This window comes from Vicia villosa, linkage group LG6 (genome assembly GCF_029867415.1).
Source record: "Vicia villosa cultivar HV-30 ecotype Madison, WI linkage group LG6, Vvil1.0, whole genome shotgun sequence".
Lineage (NCBI taxonomy): Eukaryota > Viridiplantae > Streptophyta > Magnoliopsida > Fabales > Fabaceae > Vicia > Vicia villosa.
Window position 1 is genome coordinate 161,971,917 of NC_081185.1, and position 22,669 is coordinate 161,994,585.

The 22,669-nt window shown below is 32.1% G+C and overlaps 1 protein-coding gene across 1 annotated transcript; it reads left to right on the forward strand.

The window, feature by feature from the left end:
• Positions 1-14,064: 14,064 nt before the first annotated feature.
• On the forward strand, positions 14,065-17,903 carry LOC131610912 (nuclear transcription factor Y subunit A-10-like). The gene is made up of 7 exons (XM_058882996.1): positions 14,065-14,524; positions 14,912-14,949; positions 15,037-15,345; positions 16,429-16,538; positions 16,685-16,753; positions 16,894-17,034; positions 17,112-17,903. Exons 3-7 carry the CDS (start codon positions 15,063-15,065, stop codon positions 17,505-17,507), a joined length of 999 nt encoding a protein of 332 aa, XP_058738979.1. The 5' UTR covers positions 14,065-14,524; positions 14,912-14,949; positions 15,037-15,062; the 3' UTR covers positions 17,508-17,903.
• The last annotated feature ends 4,766 nt before the right edge of the window (positions 17,904-22,669 follow it).

Sequence of the window (22,669 nt, forward strand, 5' to 3'; positions counted from 1 at the left end):
CTCTCTCATATCAGCTAGCACTAAGATTGAAGGCACTCTGTTCATGTCAACTTAGTAGATGCTTTTCTCTTTGTTCATCGCTTGTGATCGTTCATTTGATTCTGCATCAAAAATTTTAATTGCCACATGAGATAACGGTTTCTATCACTAATCATTTTGTTTCGTGATTTCCCTTTAGGAAGACTAGCTTGATTTGCACAAGGAAAATATTTTAAGACCTACACATAATGGTAATCTAGCGATTTCCTACTACAAACCTCCATTGGTGCATGGAAATTTATCCATGTGAATCGACACCAGCCGATTAGGTAAGGTGATTTGACACTAGCCTAACTCTAGAAACTCTTTGACAACTCAACTCTTAGCACCATGCGAGAAGTGGTTAAATGCGTCTTTATAACTTATTTCATGCAAAGATCATTAAAGTAGGTTAAAACAACATCCAAGCATTTACAATGCCTTGAACTCAAATCCCATAGCCTATTCTTATCATGAAAGTCTTCACTAGTTGATGATGCACGACTAATAATATAAAATTATTTAAAATATATAACCCACATATTTTAGACCCTTAAGACATGTTCACTCCATCTTGAATTTTTTTCAATATCCATTTCAACTCTAATGCAATAGGCTAGATCATTAAACATGCCTAAGTACAAGAAATATCTTCTGAGCTTGGGAGCATACCTCACATTGCGTATAAAGAATTCATACGCAACGAACATTTTTATCCTAAGCGTACTAACACCATGAGCCTTGCAAGCTTGTTTGTTACCGAGTCGAATGACTCCACCATATTCTAGTTTCAAAGTCTCAAAGAATTCTTTCCTTGGACACACGTGTTAAGAGCATCCTCAGCCCATCACACAACTATTTTTAGTCTTTAGACTCGACGCCACGAGTACATCAACACTCGCATAATCATCATGTTCTGAGGCAACAACATTTTGAACATAATCATTAATGACCCTTTCTCAGGACAATCCTTCTTGAAGTGTATGGTTTTTAAAAAAATAAATCATCTTAACTTTAACTTATCAAAACTTATGGATTTGGAATTCTCTATGCTACCATTCTCTTCTCTTGAGACACTTAAGCTTTCACCACTACCATTAACCTTCAAATCTTTTATCATTGAAATCTCCTTATATCTCATAATTGTCTCAGCTTCATCTAAAGTAATAGTAAATTCCTTGCCATAGAGAAGGGAGTCCTTGAAGTGCTCAAAAGGATATAGGTAATGGGCTTAAAAAGAGTATAGTCTTGTCCTCATCATGAAACTTCGCCTCATTATTCTTCAAATCATCGACGATCTTGTAAAATCATGTCAATTGCTCCATTATTGATTTGTTCTCTACCATTTAGAATAAATAAAGTTGTTGGTCCATGCATAACCTCATAAGCCAAAGACTTGGTCATATACCATGGTTCAAGTTTTACCCGCATCGAAGTCACATTCTTCTCCTCAGCAACTTCCTTTAAAACTGTCTCCCTGATGCACAATATATTGACACTTATGGCCTTATCCATCATCTCGGTCTTCTCTACTTGTGTTAGGTGTGCAGGAATCGATGCCTCATCCTTCAATGCTTCAACAGATTATTATTGAGTTAATATTGCTTGCATTTTCACTTTCTACAACCTAAAATGATTGTCTACAGAAAACTCCTCAATATCCTTTTTAGATTCCACGGTGCATACTTGTCAACTTAGCCTTTTTCCCGATGGTGGGAACCATTTGTTATGAAATTGAAAGATCCAATCGCATAAAGACCTCCTCGTTGTTAAAATCGAACAATAATATTAGTTATGTATCACACCAAGAATATTAATGCGTGAGACAAAGAATGATTGCAACGAATAAATGGCTTAAAGTAAAAATTAACCTGCCAAACAACGTAAACAAATTTGCAACAAGGAGGAGGAAGATAAAAGAAAGATACAATATAACTTTTTTTCAAAAGATTAAAAATGAGTTACAAGAGATTATACTTTCAAAAGTTGTTACAAGAGATTATAAATGAGTTACAAAAAAATAATCTCCCAAGTTCCGAAGAACTAACTCTATTTTTTATATAAGTGTTTCTTAATATCTCAAACTCCCTATATATGAATCACACAAAACTCATGTGTTTAGAAGTGTCTTTCGATCCCTTTAAATACTTATAAATATTTTCTCAATTCCAAGAATTTAAAGAATTACCTCTTAACTAGGATTACCACCTCTTATCTCTTTTCTTTTTTTCTCTTAACAAACAAGACAGAGATACATATTTATAACTCCTAAAATCCTAAATATTCCAAACAATCCCACGACTCATCACCAAAAGGATCTACAAATCGGATCGACTTATCCTAAAACACGTGACCCGTCGCCATCGCGCTAACGATGCACCTCTTCAATCTGATTTTCCGATGCAATGTCGGATGGCTATCCCTGCCAGAGATCTGCTTCCACCATAGTCAGGCTCTGATCGCAGACTCCACCACCATCATGAATCACCGTTGGACCGTCGATCATTACCGCTTTGACACCGTACCACAATCTGCGGCCACGCCGCCACCTATGACTTCCCTTGTGTTTTTTTGCACTTTATGATTTCTGAGTGTCTAGAAATATATTTTTCTTCTCTTGATCATTTAAGATTATGAAACATGCTTCCACAAAATAAGTATTTAAAAGATTAAAATTTTTATTTTAAATGTATCAAAAATTGTCATTTTGTGTTATACATGAATTTTAACAAGTATTGATTTTTGTCTAATTTCTCATAATTAAAAGTAAAAATTAAAGAGGTGCATCGTTAATACACTTATTATCAAATCACATAAACAAACTTGTTTGTGATTTAGTGTAATACTTATTTAAGATAGTTTTACCTAAATACATATTTTCTCTTAATTTCTCATAATACTTGTTTTTAAGTAATAAGTGTAATACTTGTTTTTACTTTTTACCACATAATTTCTCTTAATACACTTATTATCAAATCACATAAACAAACTTGTTTGTGATTTAGTGTAATACTTATTTAAGATAGTTTTACCTAAATACATATTTTAATTGTTTTGATTCCTTATCAAGTAACAAATTACTAAAAGTTTGATTAAATTTATTTTCAATCCAAGTTTCAATTTTTTTAAATTACATCTTATCAAGTATATTTTGTTTTACAATCGAAATATATATCTGCATAAATATTTTAATTTTTTTTCAAAAAGTTGCAAAATTCTCTTTTACGATTTTTTAAAACTATATACATGCTTAAAAGTTTCTCCATTTTTTATCTTTCCCATTTTTTAAATCAATAGACCAACAATATTAAGTTATTTTGTGATAGCATTAAAAAATGCGGATGTTAGAGGATGGTCAAGAGTTTGGATAGAGACTAAATTTTAGGGAGCACTTAATTGCATCATGAATGAGACTTCGATACTATGGAAGCTCCCCAATATATGTGCTAATTGCAATAATATTCATATAATCTAGGAATTTATTCATATTTACAGAGAAGGTAATTTATGTGCAGATATGTTTGCTAATTAAGGTCATACAATCGTGGATTTTTCAGTGGTAGAATTTGATTCCACATTTCATTTAAGAATATTTATACAAGGATGTAGTGGTATATAAATAAAAGGTCCTTGATAGGTGATGAGGGAGGAAAGTGAATCATCACTTCGCCTTAGAGCTCTCATAGTCACTCATTTATGAGGCTATCCGCATATTTAATGAATGTGTCACAACTTTATCGAGTGCATAATCCATCTTTAGAATAACTCACTGACGTGGTAGAATGGGTAAGTGATAAGTCTGTATTCCATTGTGATGTAGAATGAGTCATGGAGAGTTTAATCATACTCCCCTGGATATCAGAAGATTAACTTCATATTCCTACATCATCTCATAAGTTGTTACTATTTACAAGGGTCTTAGGATCCATGCCGAATTCGACTATAAATACCTCACTAGAGTTGGGAGGAAAATATGATTCTCACACAGAAAACCACGTACATAAATCTTCCCAACCCTTCACGAGTTAGCTCTCAACCCAATAACATACCTTAAAACCTCAAATAACCCTTAATCATTAAAGATTGTCACATATTGTCCTTTTTAGTAAGTACAATTGTCGGCTTGGCGCCCATCATAGGGCCCTACTAAAAATGACCTTAGCCACCACAACAACATTGTGAAATATTTTCATCTACATGTTCAACCTCTTTGAGCATCATGGTGAACAAAACGACAAAAACTCTAGCTAGCGAAGAATCCGAAGGCAAAGAAAGCACCATAGTAGTGATGAGTGCCGTTATGAACAATATCCTTGTTATTCACCGTTAGATCGAAAATTCCTATTTTTACCATGCCTTTTGAGGATTACTTGGTCAAGGAAGGCCTCCGGTGATGGATGTGATATACTTACGCTTTACTTTTTGGTATATTCCCTCGTCGTAAATGTTGTCTTTCTTTTCTTTAGCCTCACTAATGACCTCTATAGTTGTTTTGGGGACTTTCCTGACAAGGGGATCATTTTTTTCCTACTATCTTTCCTTCTATCTCAATCCTTCTTCTGAACGCCCCCCTAAGTGTATCAGGTAAGTCCCCCATTTTGATTATATCCTTAATTGCATCCATCAGGTGGGTGTAATTGTTAGTGTTGTGGTCGTGACTTTTGTGAAAACAGTAGTCCTTTGATTTATCCATCCTAGCTAAATCCTTAACTGGATACATGTTTTTGACTCCGAATCTTTAAAGTCGATGTTGCTCATTCTTTCCAAAATTTCTCCCTTAGCGTGTTAAAGTAGTGTATGATGAGAACTTGGTCCGAGGTCCTCAATCTCCGCCATCCTAATAATAGTAGGATTCTTTCTCATTCGTCTGACTATTTTAGAAGTTTCTTACACCTTGTCCCTTTTCTCCTTCTTCAACTACAAGTTCTTCCTCATAATAAATATAGGGTCAAGCCTTATCTATCATGTTGTTCAAGCTATTGGCTTCCTCCGTCCCTAGCTTCTCACAAAGCATGCAATCCAACCTCAACTCCTTCTTGAATATCCATTATTTTAAACTGTCATTTATCCTACTTCTACTACTACCTTTATGAAACAGTCAATATATTCTTGCAAGGTTTCCTTCTTTTTCTTATGGACTCCGCTGAGCACAACTATGGTGGTGGATTTTCGATTTTGCATTGTGAATTGGTGGTGAAAAAGTCAAATAAATATTTCGAGGAATTTAAGCTTTCATCAGAAAGAGAGACTTAAACCACATCATGGAGGCTCCCTTAACGGTTAACATAAATAAATTGAATTTAACGGCTCCCTGAGCATTATAACAGTCCAGCCTAATATTTATATACTCAATATGTTCGTTTGAAACCCCTATCATGTCAAAACATTATGCTTTTGGAGGATGTTCAAGAGATATGAAGATATTATTATCGGGAATCATTTTTAGAGCGGGTTATTATTTTGGTTAAAAGGTGGTGCTTCAGTACCATGTCAATCCTCCCTTCGTGAGTGTTGTGATGGTGATGATAACAGTCATATGGTGATATGTAACTCACGCCTCCTTCTCTAGAACCATAAGGCAGATTTCGATGTCCTTGACACATATTGCGTCCTACAGATCTAAGGGTTGCTCGAGTTGTGAAATAACATCGATGAGTATAGGTCTGGATCGCATCTCTGCTCGTCGCGCGAAACGGTTCTATGAACAGAATAATCCCTGAGGAATAAACTCCAAGTTTTCTTCAATCTGATGTATCCTTTAAGTGAGGAAGTGGGAATTTCGATATTGCACTAGCGTATAGAATTTGTTTAGGAGATCGCTTGTCTCTTGCGTGGATAAATTAGCATGCAACTATTGGAGATTGTGAAGCATATCATGTCTAGGAATTATAGGTTGCGGCAAATGTTGCTTCGAAGTTTGATCTTGGAACGACTGTTAGTGAGGTTGAAAGGTTGGAAAAAGTTGTAAGGTCTCATGTGTAACTATTAAAGGTGCTATATTTATAGTGTTGAAATTATAGGAGGAGTAACTAAGACCAGAGCATCTTCATTTGGTAGGAGAAGTGAACCATCTCTTACCAAATTAGGAGCTTTAATTTTTGAAGTTGTCATGATGGTGGTGTTATGTGAACGATCGAGGAAGTTGCTTTCGATGCTACCATGATAGGAGAAACTGGATCAAAGATGTTTATGAAGAAGAGATCAGTGCTTTGAAAGAGAGAAGATTGATGATTTTAGATTATGGTGAAGTTCTTCATGGAAATTTTGAGAACCATAGGTCGATTTCCACATAAGACACCATTATTCCGTGCTAGAGCCAAAGATATGCGAAGATCGAAAGAACTTGAGTTTTAATACAATGGAGTGAGCTTCCGGTACTGGTACAACATATCAAAGGTGTATCTGCAAGGTTAGTAATCTAACACCCAAGACAATGGATTCGCGAGAAGGTAGCTTGAGTGTGTGAATGAGATTATATCTAGAATAAAGTGTGTTGTGTTTTATATAAGACAAATAGTTAAAACTATCTCCATAAGATTTAACGCCTCATGCGGGTGGTCGTCTGATCCAATCCAAAATAGGAGTGTGTTAGAAGTCTGAATCACATGTCCTCTATAGGGTAAAGATTCACCTATTTTGTGTGTCTTTCTCTGTAATGCTTACTATTGGACATTTCATCGTGAATCTTGCGAGCAATCTATGATTAAATTATAATAGTAAAATAAAATAAAGAGTAACTCTATTACTAATATTTAACTATACACCTCCATATTTAACTATACACCTCCATATTATCATTCAATAAACTATATTATTTCAAAGATGCTAAAGTTTTCTTTGAAAATCATGTTAGGGTTAGGGAGAATATATACCATGACCATATATAGTACTAATCTGTACGTGATTCTCTTTAAAATATTTTTTAATTTCCAACTCTATTAGTACACTTTAATTAATGTTTAAATTTATCTCCAACAAGGACATAAAAAAAAAAAAGAACAAAGAATTAATACATGCATGACAACATAATGAAAGAGAAGAATAAAGACAGTATAAGAATTTGCAACACATGGTAGCAAAATAGCAAGAAAACGATCAAAAAGTTTTAAAGACATCATAAGTATTTATTGTTCCTATCTTAAAATTGAAACAAAAGTTAACGAATGTTCAGTGTTCGGTTAAAATCATCCTAAAAGACAATGATATTTGTATGTGGTCCTTTCATCTACCTTTCTCTCACTGATTTTTTTTTTCTCTTTTTAGTTAGTGGTCAATGATTCTATATGTTTATGCATTTATACAATGTATATTTGTTAGGTGACAATGTTCTTATCAAAAAAAGAAAGAAGAAAAAGTAACAAAAGGTGAGATATGAAAAAGGAGAGCCACATGGTGTCACAAATAATTATTGCTATAAATAATTCAAAAGTTACTTAATTTTTCTGACATAATAAAAAAAACTTAGCCGGCTAAATGAAAATGTAGCTCAATAATATGGTCTAAGGTAAAGGGAACATAACATAATCTAAAAAAATCAATGACTTCTAGCTAGAGCCAATTCAAAGTATAGGGTGGGTGGGGTAGCTCAGCTGGCACTTGCTAGTTGAGTTAAGGGTGTTGTTTGTCCAGGGTTCAACTCCTGGCAACGACGTTTATTTGTAATAAAGTTGTTGATGATTTATAAATCAACAACTTTTGTGTGAAAAAAAAAAAAAAATTCAAAGTATAGTATATAAATAAATAAATTATTTATCACTTATTTAATTATTCTTAATATTATACTTAGGATCTAAAAATATATATGTGGCCGGCTAACCCTAAGTTGAAACGTGAAGGCATTTAGGTTTTACATTTTGATGCAACAACTGTAGTTTCATAAGGGAGCACCAAGAGACATGTTACTATATTTCTATGCATTGGAGTGTGTGTAAATAGAGAACAAAAACATTCTATACGTGTATTGATTCCAAATTAAAGGACTAAAATATGTCTATAAATGGATTTGTTTTCAACAATGTAGATTTGCTTTGGTGGAAATTTTATCCAAAAATAGCTTTCAAGAGAAAGTGATCACAAACTTTTAAAAGGCTAAATATAAACAATAAATAATATTAGATACATATCATTGTTGAATTGATATTTGTTAGTTAATTTAAATAGATACAATTTTTAGTTAAATTAAATAGATACAATTTGTTAGTTAAATTAAATAGATACAACTGTTGATATTTGGTTTATAGTTTAAAATTTTAAAGTAATATTTTTTTTTATATTTTAATTTAAATAAATTGTTGATACTTAATTTTAATTTATAGAAATTTTTTTGGTCTACCTTATTTTTATTAGGCTTAACTCTTTAAAATATTAATATGTGTTAGTCTTAACTCTTTAAAATATATTGGGTTAGTCTTTTTGTCTAATTAACGATAAAAAAACTTAAAAATTAATTGTTAGATTTGTCATTAATTAGAAAAAATAATTAATATAATATATTTAAAAAAGTTATAGGAATAATACCAACATTTTTTAAATTAAGAGAACAAAATAAACATGACTAACATACAAGAAAAATATTAAATATTTTTATCAATGGAAGTAAAGTTAATATGAGAAGACATAAAATCTTAAGAGGATATACAATTTTGTTAAGGACTCTTGGCACCACTTAAAAAATTATTAGAAAAACAATAGTTGTGAATTTAGTTCTTAAACAACTATCATCCTCTTTCAAATTTTGTATTAAGATTATGAAATTTTATAAACAATTCTTAAACTATTTTTAATTCATCATGATAGTCACACCAACATATTGTTATCTCTTATATTTTCAAAGATAATAAGAGACTAATTACATAAATTAATAAAAGATTTTTTTTATAGATTAGAGACTACGAACAACTACAAAAATTAATCTCTTATGTTGATCAAAATTATAATGATGTATGAATAATATATAAAAGTATAATTATTATATTTTTAATAATTTATTACTTAATTGGAGAGAGGATGATTTAGAATTAAATTGATGATTGATGGGCGTTTGTTTTGGTTCTTTTAGAAATAGATTTTTATAGTATTATATATTTTTGTTTAAAAAAGTTTTACAAATTTTTTTTATAAAGATTTAAATGAAAATTTGGTTTGAATAGTTATTTTTAAAATATTATTTTAAGTATTTTATCTTTTTTTTTTTAAAAATGAATATCAAAATTTAAAAAATTCACTTAATTTAGAAGATATTTCAAATAGCTTTCCATAAAAATTATTTTTGAGATACAATTTTTTTAAAATTTGCGATTTTGACTAAGTTTTGATATTTAATAATGTATTTTTTATTATAGGATGTCAAAATTAGTTTTTTAATTTAAAAAAATAAATTTAAACAATTTATAATTTTTTAATTTTTTTATAAATTTAAAAAAAATCTAATTTTTTAAATCTAAAATAAACAGACTCTAAATCTAACATAATTTATTAAATTTTCACTTCGTGGCAAATCAAAGTTTGAGGTAGCTAAAAAAAATATATTTGTATTGGTGTTTAAAAATATCTTAATAAATAAAATATTCAAAAATATACTTCAGCTTATTTTTAAAGAAAAAATGATCATTTATTAAATAAATAAATAAATAAAAGGGTTAAATGTACTTTTTATTTTCTTATTTTGATGGTCTTAATTTTTTAATCTCATATTTTAAAATTTAACTTTTTTGTCTATTTATTTTATAATTTTTGAGTTTTTTTTATTTCCTCCACTTTTACACATGCAACATTCTCATTTAATATGTTGCACTACCACAATGACGCCTAGCATGTATTCATTGTAAAAAATAATAATGAAATTTTTAATCTAAACTAATATTATTTTTTAATTGATTTAATTTATTATTTAAATATTTTTCAATGTTTTTTTTTTTATATTTTTCATTCTACTGTCTTTTTTCTCTCAAACGCATACGAACGAACCCTACTTTAAGTGATGAACAACAACTCGATTTCTTCTTCATTCTCTCATAGTAAAGCATCTCAACTTCAATCGTCGTTGTTACTCAATATGCCATAACACTCGACTCAACTACAAGGCTACATGAAACGTAGTCATTTTATTTGGTTGAATGAAGAAACGAATCCCAGAGCAAATGATTTAATCTTCTCATTAATTTAGAAATTAAATGAAAAGAAGCAAAAGGTTAATGATGCCAAATTAAAAAAATGGATAAATGAAGATGAAGATGAAGTTTATGAAAAACCAATTGAAGTTCAAATGGTATATCACCATCATAATGATGCTTCCTTAGTTACATTAACACTAGTGAAATAGGTGTGTATTTGATCATTAAGTGTTTAGTTGATTAGTTGTTTATTTAAATATTAAGTGTTTGATTGATTAAGTGTTTAGGTGATCGTTAAGTGATTTTGTTGTAACAAGTGACTAAATGTCCATTATGTTATAACAAGTTTGGTTAATGAATGAAAAAACTCTATTTCTATCACAACAATTATGTTTAATGTTTCAGTCAATATATGAATTATGTTGCATAACATGTGTCTACTTTTAATTTTGGCATAATCAGGTTTAATAAAATATTGACATAACATAAACTTTTCCCATAACCTCTTTGCATAATAATTGAACATTTTGCCATAACCTGTTTGTCATAATAGCTGAATTATAACATGTTTTAACATGTTAACCTATGTTTTAACATGTCATAATAACATTTTGCCATAACCTCTGGGTCTTTGGGTTGTTTTAATTCTTTGTAACTGTTATGTGTTGTAAGGGTTGCACTCTTAGTGCGATTACTTATATCAAATGGCTTATTGAAAAAAAAAACATGTTAACTTATAACATATTTTAACATATAATATTTGAACGTTTTGCCACAACATCCAAAAAAATTGAACACAATTAACTTTTCATATAATAGTCGAACTATAACATGCTTTAACATGCCAAACTATAACATATTTTAACATATAATTGTTGAACATTTTGCCACAACAACCACAATAATTTGACGGTTTGCACATTTTACACGTTTTAACATATAACATGTTTGCACATTATGCGACAATATTTAGAACAACCTAAACAACATTTGAACAAATAATAAATGAACATATTCAACTATGAGCCTTACTGATTTAATATATGGACTATGTCTAAGTATATGTGCATACTTTTTTCTTGCAAGCCACACAATTTTTGCATTCCTAAGTCCTATGACATGTGTGTTCATCATTACAACTCACATTTTATCAATACTGGTTTCCAATCCTTTTACTTAACCTAATATAAAAGTTACAACCAACCATACAATTAATTACTATCCTTTTGGAATCAGTTTTTTTTATGAAACTTTTTTCTGATTTTCCATTACATAATACTTTATTACATATCTTATTGCCTCCTTGTTGATAAACACCACTCTCAGTTAAAACTTCACTCCTTCAACATTCTTATATTATATGTTGGAAACTTCGCATAATCCTCTTTATCATCACTCCAAATAGGGGTATACAAATGGTATGAATCATCACATACATCATACTCCAAATCAGCTGCAACATTGTCATTGTTACAACTAGAAACCTCATCTAAAGTCTCAGGGGGTAATATTTTAGTCCAATCCATCTCCTCAGAATCTTCGTTACATTGAAACTCATTATCCTCAAAACTTTCTATTTCAATGGCAACATAATCATCATCGGTTTCTTAGATAAGTTCCTTAACATTAGTATTTTTACAAGCACCTACATCTGCATTATTATGACCTCCATCAATTCCTTTTAGGACAAGTTCCTTAACATCAACATCAATACCACTTTAATTAGGATCTTCATCAACATAATTTCCTAATTGAACATCATCAATATCAACATTAAGACTTCTATAACCAATGTGTTATACATCACCGTCATCATCAACATTAAGACCTAATCCACTTTCATCCATAACCTTAACGTCATCTATATTGTGCTCCACACACACACACACACACCAACTCATATCTAATTATATCTTTGAAAAATTGAAGAACATCGACATCATTATTCACAGGTCTAAGACAACGAGAAAAGATAAAATTAGGGTTTAAATACCACATACATTTTATGTTCTTATAATCCTTTCTTTTAATCAAACTCTCAAACTCCATATATAACATAATATCATCATATTGCCAATTCATCTAAGGTACTTCCCCATCAACATATCATTTAACAAGCGTCTCAGCTAATTTTCCTATATGGTGTATCCTTAACTTAATCTTATGATTTTTTACTAACCTAGAAAAAATCGAATAATGAACCGAATAAATTAACAACATTGGGACCTTAACGCAATAATTAGACAAAAAAATAAGTGGGACCACAAGAAAACATCAATAAGTAATATCTATGGGACCAAAAGGATAATTTTTTAGCTTTAATTGAGGAAAGAAGAAACTATGTTTCATGCAAAAGAGGAAAGAATAAACATGAGTTTAGTTTACGAAAATTAAGACCTAAAATGAGATAAAGTTAATGATTAAATGTATTAAATGTACTTTTAAATAAATTATCCAATTATTTCATATTAAGTGGCAGGATTTGTTTATTTGGTGCCACAGTGACTGACTGACACACAATAAAGAAGCCATGTGTGAAAAAGTGGATGAAGACAAAAAATCTCAAGAATTATAAAATAGAGAGACCAAAAAACTGAATTTTAAAATAAAAGGAATAAAAAGATAAAACTATCAAAATGGGAGGACCAAAAATACATTTAAGCTTAAATTAAAAAAAAAATCCCCTTTTCAATTTTCTTGTCTAGTCTTCTAAAAAAACAAGTCATTAATTAAATTTCTACGAATGACTATTGAGCACAAACTCTTTCACCAAACAATTTGCAAAGAAGTTTATTGATGGTTCATTCTATTTATCTTAGTTGAGTTTTAATTTATTTAGATAAAGCATGTTATTTATTCTATCTTATTATGAGTTCATAAAAAAAAACTTTACTTACTTATAAATCTCAGGAGTCCTAATTTAACAACTATTAAGAGAATTATCTACATAATACTTATAATTATTATAATTATTATGAATCGTAAATTTCATTACATATAATTAATTTTGTAATATTCGTTTTTTATTAAAATAAAATTTTTATTTTAAAATTGTGGTGGAGAGTTATGGTGATCGAACGAATGTTGTGGCACACCTTTGTTAGAGCGGTGACCATTAATAGATGTTACGATGGTTAAAGGTAAAAGTCAGAGTAATACTCAATGATGGTCAACATAATGACCGATGATGTATTCAGAGATAGTCGGAGTTGTGAACATGATGACGGTTAGAGTTGTGTTTAGAACTGGTCGGAGTTGTGGATAGTGATCAAAGATAGAAATAATGATGACAATAATGGTTGAAGTGACTATTGTAGTTGATAAATATGGTTGTATACATGATTGTCGGTAGTCGTCAAAAGTGATTTAAGTTGAACTCAAATATGATTATGGTATTGTTCGACAATAGACGTAGTAGTTGTCGAAAATAGTCAAAATTACAGTCAACTATCATTTATACAGAGATGTTAGTTTTAAAATTAAAAATAAAAGTTATAAACATATTTATTTATAGTTTTATAAATTAAGTGAAACTATTTTCAAATTAAACAAAAAGCTAACTTAATCTCATTTCAACCACCATTTTATTTTTAATTTAACTTTCAAAAGCAAAAATCAGAAAAGTATAACCACCTTCAACTAGCCTAAATATTCATAAAGAGACCATAATATAATAATGTAGACTATATAATATAAGAAGATTCATTTTTATTGCTTTCATAAGCCAAACTCTACCTCATATGGTATAATTAGATCTAGCTAAGTATGCAACTTTACAAACTTAGGACCACACCTCAAATATCTAAAACTTATCAAGAACATGCTCCACTTGCATTAGTGAGAATATAAAACTATACAACATTTAAGAAGCACTACCACAAATAGATTAGTGGTTTCTTTAAACAAATATTGTCATATAGTTTGGCCACCATCTCCAACATTTTCTTTCCTCATTCTATTTCTTTTGCTTAATAATTTTTTTTTAAAAAAATTATCTAAAAAGTAGAAAAATAGTTTAGTGCTAATTTTTGGACAATTTTGAACTACTACAAGTTAGATCAAAGTGATGGAGAGAAAGAGGAGTGATTCTATAATCCATTTAAAAACATTAAAAAAATCAAAAACAGGACAAATATACTATAGTACTAAAATGAAGGTGGAAGGTCCTTTTGATATTTTATGCATGAAAACTAAATCTCATTGGTGAATCATTTTTCCATTACAATTTTTTTTGTACTCATTCATCTCTTTCTCTCTCTTCTTCATCTTTTTTGCTACTACCACTTTCTCTCTCCTCTCTCTCTCTGCCTGCTTTTGCTTGCTTCATATTATACCGACATGGCTCCAACCTAATGGGGTTTTACTATTTCTGCTTCTGTAACTCAATCTCACAGGTTGGTTCTTTCTTTCTCTCTCTTTCTTTCTTCTGTGAGTAAAAGGGTTTTGTAAAGTTTGAATTTTTAGTTCTTTTGAAGTTTATGTTTTTAAGGTTGTATTTTCGAGGAAAAAAAGGTTGTATTTTTATTGTTTGTATTGCTTGGTTTTTTGGTTTGAGTATCTGGGTTATGTAGTTTTGTATTTATGTTTGTTTTTCTGTTGTACTTTTCTGTTGGGTTGTTGTTGAGTTGTTTCTTTCTTGATTGTAATTTCCACCTTACTTTTGTCTCCTTCTACTTATCTTCATTTTTTTTGTCTAATTTCTTAAACTAATTATTATTGGTATTATTCATAATTGTGGAGAATTTTAATTTCTGTTTTTGTATATTTTTTTTTCATCACAGCTTTTGTTTCAACTTTCAAGACTGAATAGAAATCTGAGGTAAAACAGTACTGTTTGTTTTTTTATGCTAGTTCTTCTTCCTTGGAAAGATTGTTATGGTGATTGATTTTTCATATTTGATTATAGGAAAAATCTTTGAAAAATTTGAAGTTATGGCTATGCAAACTGTTTATCTGAAAGAACATGAAGGGATTGCACACAATTTTGTGGGGCAATTGTCATCTGGTAATGGTAATTCAGCAACAGTGCCATGGTGGAGTGGCTTTGGATCTCAATCTGTTTATGGAGAGACTGGTGGTGGACAAATCAAATCGTTTTCGTTGGAGCCGTCTTTCGCGGTTGTTGACCAACTTGCTGGAAATAAGCAATCTGGTAGAGGAGGGGCTGAGCATGTGATGGGGAAAGGGCATGGGAATCAGTTTACCATCTTTCCGGGTATGTAGTTTGATTCTGGTTTTATCTATCTCCTATGAAGCACGGACATGTATGTCGACCTAACACAGACACAGACACAGACACGCAATGGTTGAAAAAATAGTAGTAATTGAATATAATCGTATATGTTTGTTCTATATCGGTGCCTAACACTAACATATGTCATACTTCTTTGATATGAATTGTTGTGCTACATAATGCATCTCTCTATTTGAGTTGTATTATTTGGTCCCTTGTGTTTATACCAAAGTTGATATCCTGTGTGTTTGATTTTGATGTTGGAACATTTATAATTGATTATGAATGTGTAGAATTTATTTTAACATATTTTGCTCTTGAGTAGAATTGATTTTGCTTTTTAGAATTGATTTTACTTCATGTAAAAATATGTAGCTTTTGACTCAATGTAATTTTTTCACTAAAATTTACTGTTCAACTCATTTTTGCAAGAATTTATCCAAACATAAATCATTTTACCTTTAACCCACTCTTAGTCAGAATCAATTTTACGAAATCAATTTACTTAAAATCAATTTTTTCACTGCAAAACCAAAACACACTTTGGTTGGTAAAGTTGTGACTATTGGAGTATATTTGGATTGATTTATTTGAGCTTACTAATTAGAATGAGGAGTCGAGAGAGCTTATGTCCATTAATCGTTTTCAGCTTATTTCCATAAGCTCTCAATGATAGTTTATAAAAATAGTTTATAACTTATATATGAAAACAATTTAACTTAATTTTGCATGTGTTTGGTTCTACTTGAGGAGGAGGTGAAACAAATTCTGAGGTGCAGAATTGATTTTTACATGTTTAGATGTTTTAGAATAGAATTGATTTTTTGCTTCCATAATTTATTTTAACTTGAAATTAGAACTTAGAATTTGTTGCCTCTACAATTGATTTTTAGCCTTCAAAGTATTGATCAACTCAATTTTACATGATTGTATCTAGACATAAATCACTTTTAGCCATAACCAATTTTACAAAATCAAATTCAATTCATTCAAAGCAGAAGAGACTTTGCAGCACTTAACATACCAACTTTCTTTTGCTTAACCATTCCGATGTTTCTTCTTCAGACGATTTCAAAATGTCAGGTGATGCACAGAAGCCTCATACAGCCATATCCCTGCAGTCATCACTCCCTGATACCCCGACTCATTTCGAGCTAGGCTTTAGTCAGCCTATGGTAAGACTTCCCTAAAAAATAACTACTACTACTACGGTTTTTTATATAAGCAAAAAGGTACATGTATTTGGTCCAACTACTTCGACAGTTTAGTAATTTATACGTAGACGTGTTTTACTTATGCTTGGTATCGTTTCGCCTTGTAGATCTGTACCAAATATCCTTATGCAGATCAATTTTATGGACTCATTTCAGCTTATGGACCTCAAGTACCGGTGCGTCGTTTATTTCGGAGACTTTTTAATCCTATATAAACTATGCGAAGCTTTCAGCGTGCTTTTGTTTTATCAATTGATGATCTTCGATTAATCTGTAACTAACTAATTCATGCATATGTTTATATGTAAAAATGTAGGGACGCATAATGCTGCCACTTAACATGACATCTGATGATGGACCGATTTATGTAAACGCTAAGCAGTACCATGGAATCATTAGACGCCGACAGTCCCGTGCCAAAGCTGTTCTTGGTCAGAAATTGATCAAACGTCGCAAGGTATGATTATCTATGGTTGTCCTAGATTCTGTTTATGCTTTTCTCAAAACCAATTTAGTTTTGATTTTGTCTTACAGCCCTACATGCACGAGTCTCGTCATCTCCATGCAATGCGGCGACCAAGAGGATGCGGTGGCCGTTTCTTGAACACAAAGAAACCATCCAAAGGAGATGGTAAAAGTGTAAGCAAAGTGCATAAATTCTGCGGTCAACAATTGCAGTGCAGCGGCTCTCCGAGTTCTGAACTCTTTGAATCTGATGTTGGAACTTTAAACTCGTCAAAAGAAACAAACGGTAGCAGTCCGAATATTTCCGGGTCCGAGGTGACTAGTTTATATTCGCGGGGAAATCTTGGCAGCTATCTTGGACCTACTGTCCACTCCTTGGCAGACATGATCGATGGTGGGCGTGGCGTTATCATGCCCACCAAATGGGTTACAGCAGCTGGCAACTGCTGTAACCTTGAAGCTTGATTTCGTAAAGAATCAAGTCCTTGATAAGACCAGACGATTATAGGATCGTCCTGACGTCTGGTCTTAAGGCAATCCATCCTTGGCTCATTACTTTGGCAATCCATCCTTGGCTCATTACTTTGGCAACTCATCCTTGGCTCAATTTACCAATAGGATCCGTCTTTGCCTCGATGCAAAGGACGGTCTTGGTATATGATTATCATGATATGAAAGGCTACTATGTGTCTTTTGGTGTGAAAATAAAGGCACTAAATCCTAATTCTACTTATGTGTGGTTTTGGTAATCTCTTAATGTGGTGTTTTATTATGTGTTTCTGACTTTGGGGAGCAATGTAACATAGAACTATGATCTGTGGATCTTTGTTGGAAAAAATAAAAGCACTGGTTTGTATTTAACTATTTCTCCTCTTTAGCAATGTCAACTGATTTGGTATGAAAGAAACACAAATGTGGCTCTAGTTGTTAGGTTAATAATCTATAGGTAGGTTAATTTGGTAATGGTATACATGATATAATATCCAAATGATTATTTATTGCTAATAAAAGAGATTCTACAGAAGTGGGAGATAGATTCTGCAAAGATAGTATTTGTTTAAAATGTATATTTAAATATAATTTTAGTAACATATTCGTTAAACTAGAGTAATGGGAACTTTATATACTTTTAAGACCTTTTAAACCATTGAATAAACTAATGGAAAATGCTATAAAGTCTTCATGTATAGAGTACTATTACAAAATTAGGTTCAACTAAATTAGTTATTTGATTATATGATATATTCTAAGTAACATCAATATTGAATGAATAGGAATTACACAAGTAGGACACATTATATATTCATCAAAATTTTAAGACATTAGTTATATGGATCACCTCAGTTATAAAGTGTTCAACATTTACTTATCCAGTAATGTAAGACTTCAAATTTACCCTTGTATCTTAACAATCTCCTCTTGCGAGTCCATCCACTTATATGCTCCTTTCAAGTAAGGATGACAATTGTATTCATATCCAATGGGTATCTGCAAAAATTACTCACAATGGGTAAGATAAAAACCCATAAAATTGGGTACGGGTGCGGGCACATATAATTACTCATTAAAATAAGTGGGTATGTGTTTGGGTACGGGTACCTAATTACTCACCCCGCTTCATACCCGCACAATATATATTTGTATATTTTAATTTATACCATCATATGAAAAATGTATGTCTATATTTTTTAAAAAAAATACATCACAGTTAAACTATTACACATTTTAATATAAGTGCCCTTATTTCTGACGCAGTCGGAAGCCGCCCAAAGGAATAGCAAGCGCTAAACCTTGAATGAAAACAGGGTTGCAAGCGCAAACCCTATAGATAAGCTCTGGAGTCCACCAGGAATAAAGAAAACTTTGGATTCTATATAATAAAAGAGATAATCCTTATGGCTATGCCAAAGGTCTTTAAATACATAAAACAAATAAACCCTATTGGGCCTTATGGGCTTTTAATCCAAAACAAAATTAAATAAAACAAATAAAATAGAAATTGCTTAAATATTAAAACTAAAATTGCTTAAATATTAAAATGCTTTCCGACGTTCGATTTCTTCTTTGATACGCACAATCCTCCTACATCAGTCTCCTTCACTTCTGAAGAACTCGACCCCGAGTTCTCTTCTTGATAAAGAACTTCATCTGGCAGCTTGCTATAATTGTAAGTACCAACTGAAAACCTCTCCTTACGCCGAAACGCCATCACATCTTCTCCCACATTGAAAACTTTGATTTCCATGTGTTTATCTCGCATAGGAGGCAAATAGTTTGTCGGGTCATCTGCGGTCAACTCCGTGAAATCCTTTAGGATCCCTAGCAGTTCTTCTGGAATTGTTGTTTCCTCCTTTGCAACATTCATCAACCCTTTGATCATCACTGGACAGAAACATTCAGTTTCTTTTACAGCCTCATCAAGCTCCTTTTCACTCTGCATCATCATCAAGAATCTAGACTTCTTTCCTTCTGGATTCTTATCAAAGTGTAAAACAGGAGCCATAGCAATTTTATGTGCGCCCCATGTAAACATCATCACGTTATCCCGTCCTCGATAAGTGATATCATTATCAAACTGCCAAGGCCTACCAAGTAAAATATGACAAACATCCATATCAAGAACATCACAAAGTACCTCTTCTCTATAATATTTTCCGATGGAGATAGGAACTCTGCAGGTTAGTGTTACTCGAACTTGGGAGTCCTTACTTACCCAACCGAGGTTGTATGGCTTCTCATGTGGTTTTGTGGACAACTTCAAATAATCTACCAATTTTTTTGACACCAGATTCTCCATGCTGCCACTATCCACAATTAGATTACACACTTTGTTCTTGATAGAACAATGTGTCTTGAACAAATTCTTGCGCTGCCCTTCGTCTTTGGATGCTAGTAACATTCGCTGCAACACAAAATTTACCCTCTCATCAGATTCTTCCACCGCAAACTCAACATCGGCATACTCATCGTTCTTAACTGTAGAATCTTCTCTTTTCTCATCTTCCTCCCTTTCTTCCACAACAGCAGCGACTCTTCTTGTTGGACAAACATTTGATTTGTGGCCTCTTCCGTTACAACGATAACATGTGTCTATAGAGGGTCTAGCATATGGATTATTTGGCCACTGAATTGGTGCTTTACCATGCTGCACACTGCTAGAGCTGCTAACTCCCTTATTCTCAAAATTGGAATCCCGGGGTGTTGCCTTCTTTTCCTTGTCACCTGCTGATTCACAGTTACTTTGGGGTGAATACCTTTCAATAGACGAGAAATTTCGAGGGGATTTCTCCATCAATTCTGCCTTCAAAGCCAAACTGGATGCTTCAGCTACGGTCCATACAGTCTGTAAACCCATCTTCTCCTGCAAGGATCCCTTTAGGCCACTGATGTATCGAGCCACTTTCTGGCTTTCTGATTCTCCCAATTCATTGCGCTCAGAAAACCGCAGGAACTCGGCTGTGTATTCAGTCACGGTTCTCTTGCCCTGAACACACTCGATGTACATCTTATAAAGAATCTGCTCATAATCCTCCGGTAAAAACCGCTCTAGCATCAATTGTTTCATTCTTCTCCAAGTTCTGACTGGCCCCTTTCTTTGTCTCTGCCTTTGAACAACAAGTTTATCCCACCAGACAGCTGCAGTACTTTTAAGCCTGATCGCAACCATCTTGACTTGCTTGTTCTCAGGGACACCCATAACGTCGAAGAACCTGTCGACGTCGATCTGCCAATCAAGAAACTCCTCAACTCCCATGGTTCCGTAGAACAATGGAATATCAGCCTTCACTCGATAGTCATGGTTGTTCGGTAGATTCCCACGATTATCTTCTTCATTGTAAGGTTCTTCATCAGAACTCGAATCATCGACACAGTTTCCACCCTGTAGAACCCTAATCGGCTCCCCTCTCCTGTCTCTTCGCCGATTCCCATTGTTGGCGTTGTTCGCCTGATTTGCTAAATTCGCCATCTGTTCAGTCAAAGCAGTTAGAGCCGCGGTAAAAGCCGTGGTAATTCCCTCAAGATCTGCTTTGGTCACCGGTTGGTCCGCCATAGTTGTCAAGCTATGAAAAGAACAGGAGAAAACCTGCTCTGATGCCAACTGACGCAGTCGGAAGCCGCCCAAAGGAATAGCAAGCGCTAAACCTTGAATGAAAACAGGGTTGCAAGCGCAAACCCTATAGATAAGCTCTGGAGTCCACCAGGAATAAAGAAAACTTTGGATTCTATATAATAAAAGAGATAATCCTTATGGCTATGCCAAAGGTCTTTAAATACATAAAACAAATAAACCCTATTGGGCCTTATGGGCTTTTAATCCAAAACAAAATTAAATAAAACAAATAAAATAGAAATTGCTTAAATATTAAAACTAAAATTGCTTAAATATTAAAATGCTTTCCGACGTTCGATTTCTTCTTTGATACGCACAATCCTCCTACATCAATTTCACAATTCAATAGTAAAATCTTTGATTTTTTTAATTAATTTTGTTTTAAAAAAATTAAAATGATATGCTATTTTTAAATTGATTGATTTATTTTTACTAGAACCACGGGTAACGGGAATTTTTTGAAATCGCGGGTATGAAGACGAATACTATAGTACCCTACCAATACCCTACCCATTATTACCCTTACTCTCAAGTAAAAGTTCTTTCATCCACATACACTTGTACCACACTCGTTTACCATGTCACAGACACTTTAACAAGACATGTCGTATGACCACCACGTTGTCAATGAGACTTTTAATACAAGGAGTCAATATATTACTCGAACAATCAACTTTGATTCCACTAATGAGTCACGGGGAAGAATCCACAATAGGTCAAGTGTAATCGCACAGGTGAGGGAGGAAGAATTCACAATAGGTCGAGTGTAATCACACAGGTGAGGGAGATACACTACATATTCACCCAAAATTTTATAGGTGTGTTTATTTCAGGTTATCAAATAACATTCCTTGAAATCCTATTTCTAGGGTTATTATATCTAGGAATAATATTTATATCCATGTATTTGATCAAAAATTAAATTTCTCGAAAATGTTTACAAAATTTATTTAATTTAAAAATTATAATTTTTTTTTGAGTAGTAGCGGAAAGTTGTAGTTAGTTAAACTTTATTCCCATAAGAATGTTGGATTCTCACTCTTTAAATATGAGAATAACTATGAGAACAATCATATTAACAACATTCTAAGTTATAAAAAAATATTTGGAATTTTTTAAATTTTTTTTGAAACTAACGTGAAATTGTTGCATTTTCAATATCACATTCCCAAAAATGTAATTTTAATTCTTGAAACAAACACAATCTAAAGAATTATCTATATGAGTCATCTCACTTATAAAATGTTTAACATTCGCTTTACAAACAATGTGAGATTTTTAATTCACACTTGTATCTCAATTGTGAAGGTGAGAAAAACACAAGAAGAGGGAGATGGTTGAATTATGTTTTCTTTTCATCCTTTTTTAGTTCTCTTCAAATATTTTTGATCAAATTTTGAACATTTTGTCAAGAATCTGAGTTAAAAACACTTTATTTTCTCTTCAAATAACACTTGACAGAAAAATGAATACAAGATTCAAAACCTGAGTAAGTTCAGAATCTGACTCAAAATCT